The sequence below is a fragment of the Macaca fascicularis genome, chromosome 12 (genome assembly GCF_037993035.2).
Source record: "Macaca fascicularis isolate 582-1 chromosome 12, T2T-MFA8v1.1".
NCBI lineage: Eukaryota > Metazoa > Chordata > Mammalia > Primates > Cercopithecidae > Macaca > Macaca fascicularis.
Window position 1 is genome coordinate 71,474,287 of NC_088386.1, and position 15,907 is coordinate 71,490,193.

General features: G+C 33.1%; 1 protein-coding gene across 9 annotated transcripts in view; it reads right to left on the reverse strand.

Moving 5' to 3' along the window:
- Positions 1-796: 796 nt before the first annotated feature.
- Positions 797-15,907, reverse strand: part of LNPK (lunapark, ER junction formation factor) — a 78,820-nt gene continuing 63,709 nt past the window's right edge. For 4 of the 9 annotated variants that reach the window (XM_015432384.4, XM_045367293.3, XM_005573545.5 and 1 more), the window contains 4 exons: positions 12,290-12,395; positions 11,036-11,106; positions 10,068-10,238; positions 797-2,927 (listed from right to left, as the gene is read on the reverse strand). In XM_015432384.4, the coding sequence (XP_015287870.2) occupies positions 2,695-2,927; positions 10,068-10,238; positions 11,036-11,106; positions 12,290-12,395 (581 nt within the window). In that variant the 3' untranslated portion in view covers positions 797-2,694. Of the gene's footprint in view, positions 2,928-8,048; positions 8,937-10,067; positions 10,239-11,035; positions 11,107-12,289; positions 12,396-15,907 lie in introns of all 9 variants that reach the window. The other 5 variants (XM_074008605.1, XM_005573546.5, XM_074008604.1 and 2 more) reach the window with 3 other exon arrangements.

Sequence of the window (15,907 nt, forward strand, 5' to 3'; positions counted from 1 at the left end):
ATGCATCAAGCATTGTGCTAGACCCTTGAGATTCAGAGGTGAATAAGAAAAATAAGACCCTTGCACAAACAGACACTATGTTGTGAAGACAGTAAACTAGCAAACAAATCAAATACACATTGTGATAGGGATGGTGAGTAGAGAGCGACATGATAGAGAGTAAAAGGCAGAGGCCAGCTTTAGATGGGGAGTTTGGGAAGGCATCTTTCTGAGGAGGGAAAATTTAAGCTGAAATCTGAGGCAGGAAAGGGCATGGTCAGAGAACTGAAAGGAGTTCCATATGGCCACAGCACAATGATGGAGGGAAGATGGAGAGACAGAAGCTAGACCATGTTTGTAGATCATGCTCAGGACATAGAAGAGTTTAGATGATGACCCATTGAGCAATTGTAAGCAAGGAAGCTAAGATCACTCTAGCTAATGGTACTTAATAGTTTGGCTTTCCTCATTTATACTAGTCTTAATAATCAAAATAGGACATTTTACTACTGTTTCAACCATTAACTGTTTATTATTATAATAATGAAAATAAGCTTTTGTGTCTAAAAGGATACTATATGGTTACAAACATGTTACCTATTGCATTAATTTTACTAATCCTCTTTTAACCTTCCTCCATATTGCTTTCAAAGGTATTTGTCATACTATCCGTTTGAGTCTATCAAATTTCTCTGAGGTACTCACTCATTTTCAAGCAATGTATATCAGAATTTGAACGTTTTGTAACAACATGACTAAGCAAGATGTTACTAAACTACATATGGGTAAGTAACATACAAAAAACCTGATGCAATTATTTTTAAAAAGATTTTATTCTATAGAGTTTCAGTTTCCTATTTCCTTAATCTATGCATTTATACACATACATACAATAAAGAAAAGCTGATGCAAAAAACATTGGCTTGAATCTGAGCAGCTGAATTACATGTTCACATTATTTTTAAATTTCCTTATCTGCAAGAGGAAAAACTTACGGTCCTTGCATATTTTAAAGACGTTAATAAGAACCAACACCACCATTATCAGGTAGTGTGCTAGGCACATTACATTATTTTTAATTATCCTAATACCTTTCAAAAATAAACATAATTCTTCCCATTTTACAGGTGAAAAAATAATCTCAGTGAGTTTAGGTGACTTGCCCAAGACTACAGACCTGAAATTTAAGCCCAATACGGTAGGCTCAAAAACTCTGGTTACTATACCAAGATGTCCCAGACTGTTAACAGATTGAATTAAAAAAAAAAAAATTGTCACATATGAGATATTAAATCATAAAAATAGATTTTCAAATGATAAAAATGTTTTGTTCAGTTTTTAATAAACTGTGTGCAACTTAGAAACATTAGCCAGACACACCATTCTTATACAGGTATATTTTTCCCTTCAGCATAATAACTTGATTTCCATTTTTTTTTTTAATACTGGAGAAGAGAGATAAAAGGAGGCCATAACAGATAAGCACACTGTATTAAAGGTCCAAGAATTAGCACTGAGATACATTTTTTCCAGTTAATCCTTAATACAAATATTAAATCCAATTAACTACCAGCAATCCACATCCTATTCTCACAAAACTTGTTTCTCAAAGTTAAAAATTACAAATGCCTGGCCTAAGACGTTCCTGAATCAGAAAAACCTAACTTCTGATTAAAACCTCTAAATGTCACTATTTCTCTTAACTAGAAAGGAAACAAGTCTGAATAAAAGTATCATAATTTGCTCTAAGAAGAATCTACAGATTTATTGTATTGTTAGCTATTCCTCCTAAGATTTTTCAGGCAGCCAAGTCACCCACCAAGATACTGTTTGAAGAAGACTAGATATTTAGCAAAATGAAACTGATGCCAGATTATTTTTATTTTCCTTAATAAAATACAAACAAGAGCACAAAATTCACTTATATATCATCATTTTACATGTATAAATAATGTTCGGAATTCAAGTACAGTCAAGTGCAGAAATATTTCCTATATGCTAATGTGTAAATATAAACTAATTATATACATCATGTGCCTTTGGCCCAGTTGTAAAATAAAAGACATCAAAAAGAAACACTGCACTTCACTGTTTCATTGCATTCTCACTGAGAATTCGTACCAGTGCCTATGTAGTTATGGTTCTACCTAACTGTTCCATTGCATTCTTATTGAGAATTCGTACCAGTGCCTATGTAGTAACAATAACAAGTTTCGTATCACTTAATGTAAATGCCTAAATAGACATTTCCCCCAGTTGTAAATATCTCAGGAGCTAAAATTCTATCAATTTTTAATAATGAAGTAGTCAAAATCTTAACCAAGTTTCATTCCTTAAAACAAACACAATTAGAGAACTTACTCTTAACCAAAGTTCTTCCTATGTCAAAATGGATATTTACAGGTTATACATACAGAAAACAAGAAGGCAATCATGTTTGTTTACTTTTAGAATGGATAAAAAATATCTAAAACCTGTCTCAATAGCATGGGTCTTTGTACATTCAAAAGGATCTTACTTCACTGATATCACTTGCTTTTAATTTTAATACCCAGTATATATAACTTTGAGATGTTCAAATAGCTAGGCAATCTGAATTCAAATGATACACAAGCATACCCTTAGAGGGGCAAAAAAAGAAAGTGCCACCGAAAAAGCAATAACTGACATCAACAAGACTATAAATATGCAGTTGAAGGCACGTGGAAGCATTTACTACTCTGCCGTCAAATATTCTCCACTTAGTTCAGGATCAGGAATAGAATCAGCTCCGGGAACTGTGGAGTTAGCTTCAATCACTGAGGCTTCCTCATTCTCAGTCTCTTGTTTCTCCTCTGGTTCCTCTGAGTCAGATGCTTTTTCAATCCCTTCATGTGTCTGTTCTGTAGCTGGCATTTTGTCATCTGTCTGCTCTGTACTATTATCAAGAACATCTTGCTCTAAAGATTCTGAAAAGATAAAGATTCAAAACTTTAGGAATACCCGAATGTTAAAACTGCTAAATAAGGCAAGCAAAAAATAAATACACACACACGCGCGCGCGCGCACACACACACACACACACACACAGAAACCATACAATTGTCTAACATTATCCTTAAAGTCTTTTAAAATAAGTACATAACTCCCTTTACAGTTAGTATGGTAGAAGAAAAAAAGTAATTCAGAGGAAACAAACCCATAATTATACTTCTTCTAATGTCCCATATTTTCATACAAAATAAGTTACTAAAGACACATCTGAAAGTTGAATGTCCAAAAATCATAGTCCCAACAGAATTATGTGCTATAATACAATAGTCCAGCAAACAATGCAAATATATTAATGTCCAGATTACATTTCCTGAAGAAACTGTTTCCCTTGTGTCCAGAGAACCCTGTAAGCAATGTGTAAATGTATATTTTGTGGGTGGGTGGGTGTGGGTGGGTGTGGGTGGATGGTGCTTTCCTACACTGATATATATCTCTATTATCGAAAAACCGGGAAGTCAGGTTTCTATCTTTTCCAAAGGCATGGCTAGTCTCTCCTCATCCCTCTGCAAGATAAGTCCTCTGTATTTAACCTCTGGGTCAGAATGTACTATATACCTAGCATGTGAGGGAGAGAAAGAGAAGAGTCTTTTAATCGCATCTCCATAGCAGAAGTTAAGTAAGGGTACTAGTCCCTACCGAAAATTTACTCCTTTTAAACTCTCTTTTTAAGTATTACTTAATTCAAATCCCTTAATAATAATATAACAATTGTATTGAATAAACTGCCTTTAATTCTTTAAAATTTAAAGAACAGGATGGGGGAGGGAATGACTGAAGCAGATAATTTTTGGGCCACCCAATTTCTATGTTAAAGATAAAAATATAGCTTTAAAGTATTTATTTGTTTATGTAAAAAACAGCAATTAACATTTTTGCTAGGAGAAATATGGCTAAACCATATCAGTTCAGGAAAAAAGCAGATATTTCTACTCTTATAGATGATTCCTTAAGATATACTACAAATGTTACTAATTCAAAAACTCTGGAGGGAAGGCCAGCCTTAGCAAAAAGTTCTAATTAAGTTCCTTGTATAATAAAGGTCAGTTTTGCTAAATAAATAGAATTGTTTTGCAAAGAAATTATGTGTTATATGCACACATGTTAATATGGAAGTCTTAGAAATCCATGGTTTTACCATACCAGTTTTAACAAACACAAATTATCTATAGCTCACATACTCTATGCCAAGACTTTTAAAATACTTAAAAATAATTATTTCTTTAAAGAGATATCTTGGACTCTGGCTTATATAATCAGTTATAACTACCTTCCTCCTTTTGATACGTAGAATAAAGGCCCAAATTCTATAGTTTTACTATATGAAAACTTCCTATGCTCACAAAAAGTAAGGAATGTCCATAAATTAATTTGTGCCAAATTTCATTTTTTAAAATCTTATTTGTATCTTAATATGGAACTTAAAATAGCATTGCTACACACTTGGAATCTTATAAAAATCCAAGTTAGAAAAGCAGTAACTCACTCGAATTTTGTTATTTCAATGCTCCAGAGCAGAAAGGAAAAGCAGAAAGGGCAAATGAAACTCCAGGCATGTACAAATCATTTCTGCTACAAGGGCAAACAAGTTATCCGTGGAAAACTTCAGGAGTCACCAATCATTTGTAATTCTACCCTCACAGAATGTATCCAAGACAGAATTTTAAGCATCATGGTTTTCCACAACTCTCTAGCCATAGAGCAGTATTTACTTGGCAAGAACTTCACAATTTCTTATAGTTTAGTAAGCCTTCTGAAACAAACCAATAAAGCCACAAGAAATGAAAAAACAAAAAGCTCAGAATCCAGGATGTAACTCACCAATAAACATGTTTAAGTGGAAACAGGCCCACATAGTTTGTCATATTCTATCTGACAGACTGCCTCAATACTGTACTGAAACAGGAGAGGTATCAAAATTCAAGGCTTGTCATATTAAAGTTTTGTGATGTTACTATTTTCAAAAATAGACTTTACTTGTCAAAGCCAATTTAATGTACAAATTCTGGGGCCATAAAGAAGTGGTTAATACAAGGAGGAGAACTACAATACTGAAATTTTTAAATGTCTGCAATACAAGAATTCATAGAAATACCATGTGCTATCATAATCAGAAAACAACAAGATACACAAAGTTTTCCAGTCACTATTGTATTTCAGAGAATATGTGGAAGACTACAAAATTGGTGAAATGTGTGGAAACTGAAAATAATCAAAGAGCCTATTAATGATTAAGTTTCTTCTCCTGGGTTAATTTGCAGAAAAGCAATTTTTTAACAGCAGTAACACTACAAAAAATTGGTATGTGATATGACACCTACGATGTAGACATCAGGTAGTCTAAATAAGTTAGGTAATGGATGTTTGGATGCCAATGCCATTTTGTAAGAAGTCATCAAACAAGATCTAAATAATTAAGTGTAAATGATTAACAGAGAATTACATTTAATAACCACAGAGCTTTATAAGATTACTTAATGTGTTACAAACATACTTTTTTCATTTTTATGGAAGTTCATCATTTGCCCATTCTAACAAAAACAGCAAATTTCTTCTGTGAATTTGTAGTTTAAAAGAGCTTGGTGGAATAAAATATATTTCAGAAGATGTTAATATTTGGGCATAAAATACTATGAGAGAAACCAGGCTTTGTGTTCACACTAATTAAACAACCCTACTCTTCCCTTTATGGCCCACTCAGATATGAAACAATTACCTGAATTACCTAATTCCATCTGTAAGAAAAATTTTAAACTCAACTCTGGCATCTATAATGCTAAGAAAACAATATACCACAATGTGATAAAACAAAAAATGATCCATGCAATTTCTTTCCCCACTCCTGCCATTACCCCATCGCAACCTCAATGTTCTTGGGAGATTATTATTATTATTATTATTATTATTATTATTATTTTACCAAATAGTAACAATTGGCTTCCGGTTGTTTGAACAAAGTCTCAACTCAGCTAGAAAACTGAAACTCATAAAACAGTGTAATTATATAATGAATATCACTGCCTCACCTATAAACTACACACATGCAAAAACATATAAAGAATAGCAACATGACACAAGTATACAAATGTAACAAACCTGCACGTTATGCACATGTACCCTAGAACTTAAAGTATAATAATAATAAAATAAAAGAATATCATGTTTACGTTTTTACTCTAGTTCTTGAAAAAATAATTTTTTAAGAAAATTAAATAATAGTCTAGCAAAACAACTTCATATATTTTTGCCTTGCTAACACATCAGTGCCCACTATATATGTAAGCTACAAACTTACCCAAAGGAACTGTGTTAAATTAAAATTGACAACATGTCTTTGAACTCACAAGTTTTAAACAAGGCACTTTTTACAAGATTTTCCTGCCTTAAGGAAAATGGTTAACTTATATTTAAGAAACAAAGGTATAAATTTCACCCCAACTCAACTCAATAACTCAGTAAATAAAATTCAATTAAATTATAACCACTCATAATAGCTAGTATTCATCAACACACAGAATACCATTTAATTATTTACTACTTCTGAACAAATCAATTAGACAAGTTAAGAGTTTAATTATTTTATTTTATTTTTTTTTGAGACAGAGTCTCACTGTGTCGCCCAGGCTAGAGTGCAGTGGCGCAATCTCAGCTCACTGCAACCTCCGCCTCCCGGATTCAGGTGATTCTCCTGCATCAGCCTCCCATGTAGCTGGGACTACAGGCACGCATCACCACACCTGGATCATTTTTGTATTTTTCAGTAGAGACAAGGTCTCACAATATTGGCCAAGCTGGTCTCAAACTGACCTCGTGATCCACCCGCCTCGGCCTCCCAAAGTGCTGGGATTACAGGCGTGAGCCACCGTGTCTGGCCAAGAGTTTAATTATTAAGCAATGATCTAAAACTAAACTATTAAGTGAAGGTGTTTTAGAAAAGGGAGTGAGAAGGCCAAAATATCTCTATATCTAAAACAAACATGCAAAAACATACTGCAAGCAAGTTTACATCTTGAGAAGGCTGCACATAAGTAAATATAAACAAAGGTATAAAAAGATTATTTAATAGATCTGGTAAATACATGGAATTCAACAAAATTTACATTATCAAATACTTTAATTTCCTGGATCATCATAACAAAAATACTAAACTTAGAATTTTCCCTCGTTCAGTGCAACCTAATGGTAACAGTATTTTGCATAAAAGAAAGGGAAGGACCTTTAAAATCGTATTATCAAGTTAAATTTTACCTTATATAAATTTCACTTGCTATTTTTGATAGTATTGATTAGATGCCATGAGTTTTATTATCAGGAAGTTATTTTCAATTGGACAAAAACTATATTCTACTAAAATAATTGCATGAGACCTAGACAAACACAACCGGGCAATACAAACACAAATATTAACAGTAACATTTTTTAAACATGCTAGCCAAAAAAATCACTGCATTAGAATACCAACAATGTAGAAACCTAGTACTCTAATGATTATCACATACCATTAAAAGAATGCTTTTTAAAAAAAGGTAAAACTGATAAACCACTGTAATGTAACTTAGCAGAGATTCAAGTGTTACGGTACTATCCACTTAACCATAAAAGAAACTGAGGAGCCTAAAAGCAGTTCATTCCTTGGCGTATTTAGTATGCCCTCAAATAAAAAGACAATCTATATCCATAATTTCTTGTATTTCTCTAATAATCTATTACCAAAGCATCTGGATGTAAAATTCCAGAAAAAAAATACTCTAGGTATTCAGGTGAGAAAATAATGGGAGAAATTTCTTCTAGGTCTCCTCCTTTGTTGAAAACTTTCCAAGATTCTGTATGTTTTTCTAAAGAGTGGTCCAGAAATTTTAACAGCTTTGTGCCTCATCCTAAATGAGAAATCTTCCAAAATCAGAATCCAGGCAAAACTTAACTTCAAAATCCTTACATCACAGATTGAAAAAAATATATTTCTTCTATTAATTCTTGATTGCTCATAAAAATGATTACTGATATTTGTTTAAAGAAAAGTTCAGATGGAAGAAAGTTACCTTTTGGCTCCATCTGTAACTTCAATAACTTCATCTCTACAATTTCTGCTGCTAAGAATGAGCCACTTCAATACTTTTAATAATATAAGAATTAAAGCAGAAAAGTTTTTTTTTCAGACCGCAAGTATCTACATCATTTAGAAATCAGAAGTCTAAAACATTGGCTGTTAGCAAAGAGTAGATGATTGAGATGATATGACCTTAATAGTCCAATATAATCATAAGCCACCGGTGTTCAAAACAAATGCAGCTTCATTTGTTCGTCAGATATACTTCTAGTTGTTTACTAAAGGAAGCCAGCTTGGAATTGATAACTGTGTGCCACAGTGTTGAGTTAGAAGTCTTGAGAAAAGTTTCAATCTTCTGGAAAGCCAAAGAAAAAGATGCTCATGGCCACTTTGATGAATCCAAAGAGAAGTATGAAAGTTATTATTCTAGAAACTATCTTAACAAAATGGAATTCTTGCTTCAGTTTTTAGCATTATGGAGTTATCAAACCGTGCCTCCAGTTTTGTCTTCATGTAATAACATTACCTTATTGGGGTTGGGTTTGAGCAAGTAAGACTTCTTTCCAGGAATTTCAGACAGAAAATGAGACATCTGGGGTATTGCTCCTCCTAGATTAGATAAGAAGGAAAGGTATAGCTAGGTGTTGTTTGCTAACTATCTTGACTTTAGCAGAAGATAAAAAGCATGGGACTCATTATCAAGATTTTCACTGTGTTGGCTGTTTTTTCTTGTCTTGTCTTTTTTGTTTGTTTTTGTTCCAATAATTAGCTTACAGATATTCACTTTAGCTTCTATAAGCAGGGCTAGTCATGGAAAAGACTTCAATTTTTCCTCTAGGCATCTTCTGTATGCAATCCTTTAATTTTCAGTTCCAAGAGGCTGCAATGGCAAGGCAGATGGTTTGCATGTGACAGCATGCAGCTCAGAGCACAACTTAAGCAAAAGAAAAAAAATGGACATTCTGTTTGGAGTTGATGCTGCAGACTTGGAGAAGATGAATGCATTGATTCAGTGTTGGAAGAAACAGGCCTCTATCATAGCTATCTGTATTCAAATTCACTTCCATATTTGTTAGTAAGCCAAAAGCCAAGCCCAATTCAACACATGCATTTTAGGTTCACTCTTCAAAGTTAAAAAAAATATATAGATACTCAAATCCCATACTAAATTTCTGATATCTGAAAATTCACTGCTTCATATAATATTCTCAATTAAAGCAATTTTTACAGTACTCAATGTTTTTATGAAGAAAATATCAAATACATGTAAATGGTAATTCCTAGAAATTAAAATAATTAATCCTGACTGGTAAATAAATTATGTGAACTAAACTTCTAATATGCATTTTTTTCCATATCACACATAGCAACAAAATATTATGGCCTATTTCATAATTTTGGCAATCTTCATAATTCAGAGCTGATTAACAAAGAGCTCCTGGCCAAATATTAACACTGTAGCAAGAAACAGTTGGCAATAGTCTAATCTTCCACCTCATCTTTTCCATTTTTTTCCATGAAACTTCCTCAAGAATTCCTAAAACAGAATTGTAAGATAAATTCCAAAGCCCAATAAATTCTGATAAATTCTCTAAAACAAGGTTGATTTTTACATCAAAGGCAATGTTTATCTTCTGAACCTTTATAAATTGTTTCAATGAAATACCAGTCCTATTGATAACAGTAATCCAAAAAAAAGGCAAGGATAACTTTATAATTCCAAAGTTTCCTGCTTTCTGGTAATTTCTACCAATTCATGTGGTAGATACAAACCCATAAACAGTATTTAACTAGCTGATGCTAGATGCTGCTTATCACAATACAATCTGCATGTTAAAAGTAAAACATATCACACTTATCACACAGAAGGCTACAGTAACAGAGCAATAGTTGACATATGCATGCAGCAAAATCTGATAAATTAATCCATCTTTATCTAAAAGCATTATGCTTTTATTATTGCTAAACAACACATGTTATTAAGGGGCAAAACTGTTTAACATATTCATACCTTCAGTAAACTGGTTGTCTGATGAAAGCACACTTCCTGATGGCAAGGGACCAACTGAACTTGAACCTTCCACCATCTGCCTCTTCTCAAAACTAAACTCAGGAAGTCTTGGAGCCTGAGGTCTGGTTTTTCTCGCAGGGTTCAAGAAAAAACAGTAGGCACATCGAAAAGCTGCAGAGAATTTTTTAAAAATAAGCAAAACCACAAACCAAACAAAGTTCAAGGACTAATTAGTTAACTCACTTAAGATTATTTTTGCAGATATTCAAAAGAACCTTTTAAAAGTTACTGCGCATGTTATTTAAATAATAATATGGTAGATGCTCTAAACAGAACTAAAGCATACTTCCTAATTATTAGAATTTTAATTTTTAAAATTAAAGGCAGAAAAGGCATAATAGGTTACATAGCAGGCTAACTATATAATAAGTTACACAGCAGGTTGATAGCAGAATAATATTAATGACTTAAAAGAATTTGTGAGATTACATTTCTAGTCACCAGAATCATTAGGTATTTTAAAATCCAGAACCTTGCACATTTACCCATGAAAATGTAGTACATAATATTTTAGCAGTATTTTCAATTTACCACAGTTTTTAACAGTGGCTACACATGAGAATCATTTGCAGAGCTTTAAAAAATATACTGATGCCTGGACGCCATACTCAGTCCATTAAATGAAACTCTTTGTAAATGGGTCCTGGGCATCAAAATTATTTTAAGCTCTTCGGGTGATTGTGATGCACAGTGGGGTTTGAGAACAACTGGCCTAGAGGCTGTACATTACACAGGAAAAAACCTGAATTGTCTTCCCTGCTTTGCTCTATGTACTAAAATAAGGATAATATGCCTAACCAATGTATACAAAGACAGTATATAAAATAAAATGACACTGCATAGAAAATGGCATAGAATAAAATATTTAAGCGTAAATTATTTAAATCTCATTGCCCAATAATTCTTACCAATGTATTCAAATTCTTCCTTCAAAGCCATGCCATTATGAGAAAAACATTGCTGGCATATAAGTGCATACCTACACCGTAAGGAAAAATGAACAGACCAATTACAAAAGCAGACAAAGTTCATGACAGAGACTAATTTAGCCAGCATGACTAATTTATATTTTAACACAGCTAAATATGCCATAACAAATTATATGAGACTTAGTAAACCACAAACAATATTCATTAAACAAAAGTCAAAATTAACCAAAGCCCAAATTTCAAGCATTTAAAAATATAATTTATACATCAAATTTAAAATAAACTAAGCAACAGTTAAATGAATACGTCTTTACTAAGTTAGCAGAAACATATTTGACAACTGAACACTTAAATTTTGGTGTTTCCCAAAGTATAGTGCTGGGGATGAAAGCCTCCAAATCTGTGATAAGGCTGGAAAAGTTGGAACCCTCTTAGAGATTCACAATGAACATTATTAAAACCTGAGAAGTCTTGCAGCAAATAGACATATTTAATTTTGTTTAGTACAACCCAAAGATTAATTTCTATACATGATTCTTATACCTTTCCCAGTTACACTAAACATCTTCCTCATTTTCTATTTATATACTTTCTCAGTTCTCTGTGGATATACTCAACGAATACTTCACTATATCAAATGTCATTCTATTTTGAATAACATACAATTCATTACATAAACATTAAATTCTGATTCCTTTTTAAAAATAATAATTAGGAGAGCTGTCAAACATCTACTACCCTATGCATTTTTAAAAAATCTATACTTTGACAATTGCTCTGTACATATCATACGATCTTCCTAGAGTTATTTTAAGAATTGGAAAAGCATTTTGAGAACTGCTAAGTACTAAATACATGCAAATTCCTCTTAACATTAAAAGTACTACTATCACCGAGTCCAGTACTGATACCTATAAAGCTCCATTTCTTAGAACCTATCAGAGTTGCATTATGTTTTTGCTCTTTAAGTTTAAAAGTTTCAATGAAATAATCTAGTTTCTCTAAAAGTTATAGCAGAGTTAATATTTTTTCAAAATGGATTTAGCCCAGACTATGTTGTCAAAACTTCTACTGTCAAATAATTGAATATGTACTCTTTTGCAGGGCTATAAAATATTCCATTATGCTATGAAGTCAGAAAATAGGTGCCACAAAACTGTAGAACACCTAGTGTGTGCACACACACACATCCTGTTTTCACTTTCATTTATCTACCACCCCAGTAAATATTACCTGTTTTGTGGACCATCACCAACCAGATATTCAACAATTCTATCCAAAGCACCTCGTTCTCGGGGGAGAATAGGTCTTGCTAAAGGTGGACCTGGAGGATGAAGACCTATTAAATAAATAAATACATACAAAATTTATATACATGAAATATACATAAAGTTTAATTCCATTACCAAGAACTACCCATGCTTGTTAGAACTTTTAAAAGGTTTTAACAAAATAGCAAAATAGTAATTCTTATAAATCTCTGAAGAACATTCAAGTTTTCATTAATAATACGGTACTACAAAAATAAATTTAAATATGTGCTATATTAGAACTACCTTTGCTAGTAGATTCTATAGTATATTCCTACATAACTACTAGCAAATAAAATTATGCTTAGTTCTGTACAAACTGATTTTTTTAAGTGCTCCAACTCTTAAAAGCCTACGTAATAGTAAATCAGGGGACTTCCATTTCAGGCCATAATAGAGTAACAGGAGTCAGATTTAACATCCCACCTAAAACAACTAAAATACTGTGCAAAACATATGAAGTAACAGTTTTAAAGACACTGGATATCAAGCAATGTATGTTATTGTTCCCTGAGAAGACTAAAAACAAAACATGCCCTACAACTGCCCCAGCTTATTGCCTATAGTTTCCACTTGGCAGTGAAAGTAAACCCAGGTGAAGTGTAGCAGGCTCTCATAGTTGAGGAGACAAAGCCAGAATTCTGAGGAGGTCGAGTTCACAAGAAAGGGTACCAAGCAGGAGAGAAGGCACAGAGAAACAACAACAAAGATCTGCAGAGGGTCTACTGGAGAATTCAGCAGAGTACTGACTGGTGTATGCACGTGAGAAAACTATCTGAGGATGGAGGAAAAAGACTACTCAAAAAGGTGAAAAGAAACAGCGTTTATACAGGGCCAAGAATATTGCCCATTTCCAATCAGAGTGGACAAACCTCCTAACACACAGGCCATTAGGTAAAGTATTCAGAAGAGTACTGTATAGGAATTTTTAAAACCCAGCATTCAATAAGGTAAAATTCACAATCTCTGGCATCAGATTAAAAATTACTAGACATGCCAATAAGCAGGAAAATATCACCAATAAGAAAAATCAATCAAAATTGATCCAGAAATCATGAAAATGACTGAATTAGTAGACAAATATTAAGACAATTCTTATGACTATATTTCCTATGTTTGAGAATCTAAAGATTCAGTATGCTAAGTAGACATAAAAAAACTTAAAACTTAAAACAAAATTGAACTTCTACAGATAAAAACTACAATGTCTAGTATAAAAAAATCCAGAGATTATGTGTACAACAGTTTAGACACTGTACACAAAAAAACTTGCGAACTTTAAGACATAGCAATAGAAACCATACAAAATGATACCCAGGTGCAGTGGCTCATGCCTGTAATTCCAGCACTTTGAGAGGTCGAGGTAGACAGATCACTTGAGCTCAGGTGTTCAAGACCAGCCTTTGAGAGGTCGAGGTAGACAGATCACTTGAGCTCAGGTGTTCAAGACCAGTCTGGGCAATATGAGGAAGCCCCATTTCTACAAAAAAAATACAAAAATTAGCTAGGTGTGGTGGCATGCACCTGTAGTCCCAGCTACTCAGGAGGCAGAGGTAGAAGGACTGCTTGAACCCGCGAGGTGGAGGCTGCAGTAAGCCATGATCGTACCACTGCACTCCAGCCTGGGTGACAGCAAGACCACAGAACAATCTCAAGCAGCCTAATACATATATATATATAACTGGAGTCCATCAAGAAGAGGAGAGAAATGAAGAAAAAGACAAAACTATTTAAATAATGCATATTTTCCAAATTTGATTAAATCTATAAACCCACAGATGCAAAAATATCAACAAATCCCAAATACAAGAAACATAATTTTGCTCCAACACAGTGCATGAACAAATTGCTTAAAACCAATAATAAAGAGAAAAATCTTGACCGCGTACGGTGGTTCATGCCTGTAATCCCAGCACTTTGGGAGGCCGAGGTGGGCAGATCACAAGGTCAAGAGACAGAAACCATCCTGGCCAACATGGTGAAACCCCATCTCTACTAATACAAAAATTAGCTGGGTGTGGTGACACGTGCCTGTAGTCCCAGCTACTCAAGAGGCTGAGGCAGAAGAATTGCTTGAACCTGGGAGGTGGAGGGTGCAGTGGGCTGAGATTGTGCCACTACACTCCAGCCTGAGCAACAGAGCGAGACTCTGTCTCAAAAAAAAAAAAAAAAAAAGAGAGAGAGAGAGAGAGAGAGAGAAATCTTAAAAACAACCAAAAAAAATACATTCTGTACAGAGAAAAAGATAACAATGACAGCAGACTTCTCATCAGAAAAGACTCAAGTCAGAAAACGATGAAACAGTATGTGTAAAGTTCTGAAAGAAAAAAAAACTGTCAAAAATTCTATATCCAGTATGAACATCTTTTTTAAATGAAGACTTTTTCAGATATACAAAACTGAAAGAATTCATCACTAGAAGAACAACAATACAAGAAATGTTAAAAAGAAGTCCTTCAGGCAGAAGGAAAGTGATAGCACATGGAAAGCAAGATCTACACAAAGGAATAAAGAATCTAAAACAGTTATCATGTGGGTAAATATATAAGACTTTTTATTATTTAAATCACCTTAAAAGATAACTGACTGCACTCTATTATGCATTATATATAATCTAGAGATGATTTAAAGTATATGGAAGGTTATGTATAGATTATATGCAAATACCATGCCATTTCTTTTAAGAGATTTGAGCATCCGTGCATTACAGTATCCACTGGGTGATCCTGGGACCAATCGCCCACGAATATATGTTCTTTCAAGTAAATATAAAACATTTACCAATACATGGCATTCTCAGACATAAAACAAGTATCAATACACATAAGAAGATTCAAATAACACAATGTATGCTTTCTAACAATAGAATTAAATTAGAAATCAGCAGCAGATAAACATCTGAAAAATCTCCAAATATTTGGTGACTAAATAACATACATTTGAATAACCCAGGATTCAAAGAAAAAAGGAAAATTAGAAAGTATTTTGAACTGAATGAAAATGGAAAAAAAAAATCGAAATTTATGATATGCAGCTAAAGCAATAATGAGAAGAAAATTTATAATATTAAACACCTATATTACAAAAGAAGATAGGACTAAAATCCATAATTTCAGCTTCCATATTAAGAAACTATAAAAGAAGAGCAAATGAAACCCAAAGTACAGAATAAAAGAAATAATAAAGATCAGAGAGGAAATTAATACAATAGAAAATACAAAAATAATAAAGAAAAGCTGGTTCTTTGGAAAGATCAATATAATTGTTAACCTCTAGCCAGACTAATCAGGGAAAAAAAGACACAAACTATTAACATCAGAAATGAGAAAAATAGCATAATTCTGGATTGTAAAAACATTAAAAGAATAATTAGGGAATATTATGAGCAACTTAATGCCAATAAATTCTACAGGTTAGATAAAATGGACAAATTCCTTGAAAGACTACCAAACTACTAAAGTTCACTCAAGAAGATAAAAATAATTATTTGTTAAAATTTTGTTAGGAATTTTTGCATCTATGTTCATGTGTGATATTTGTC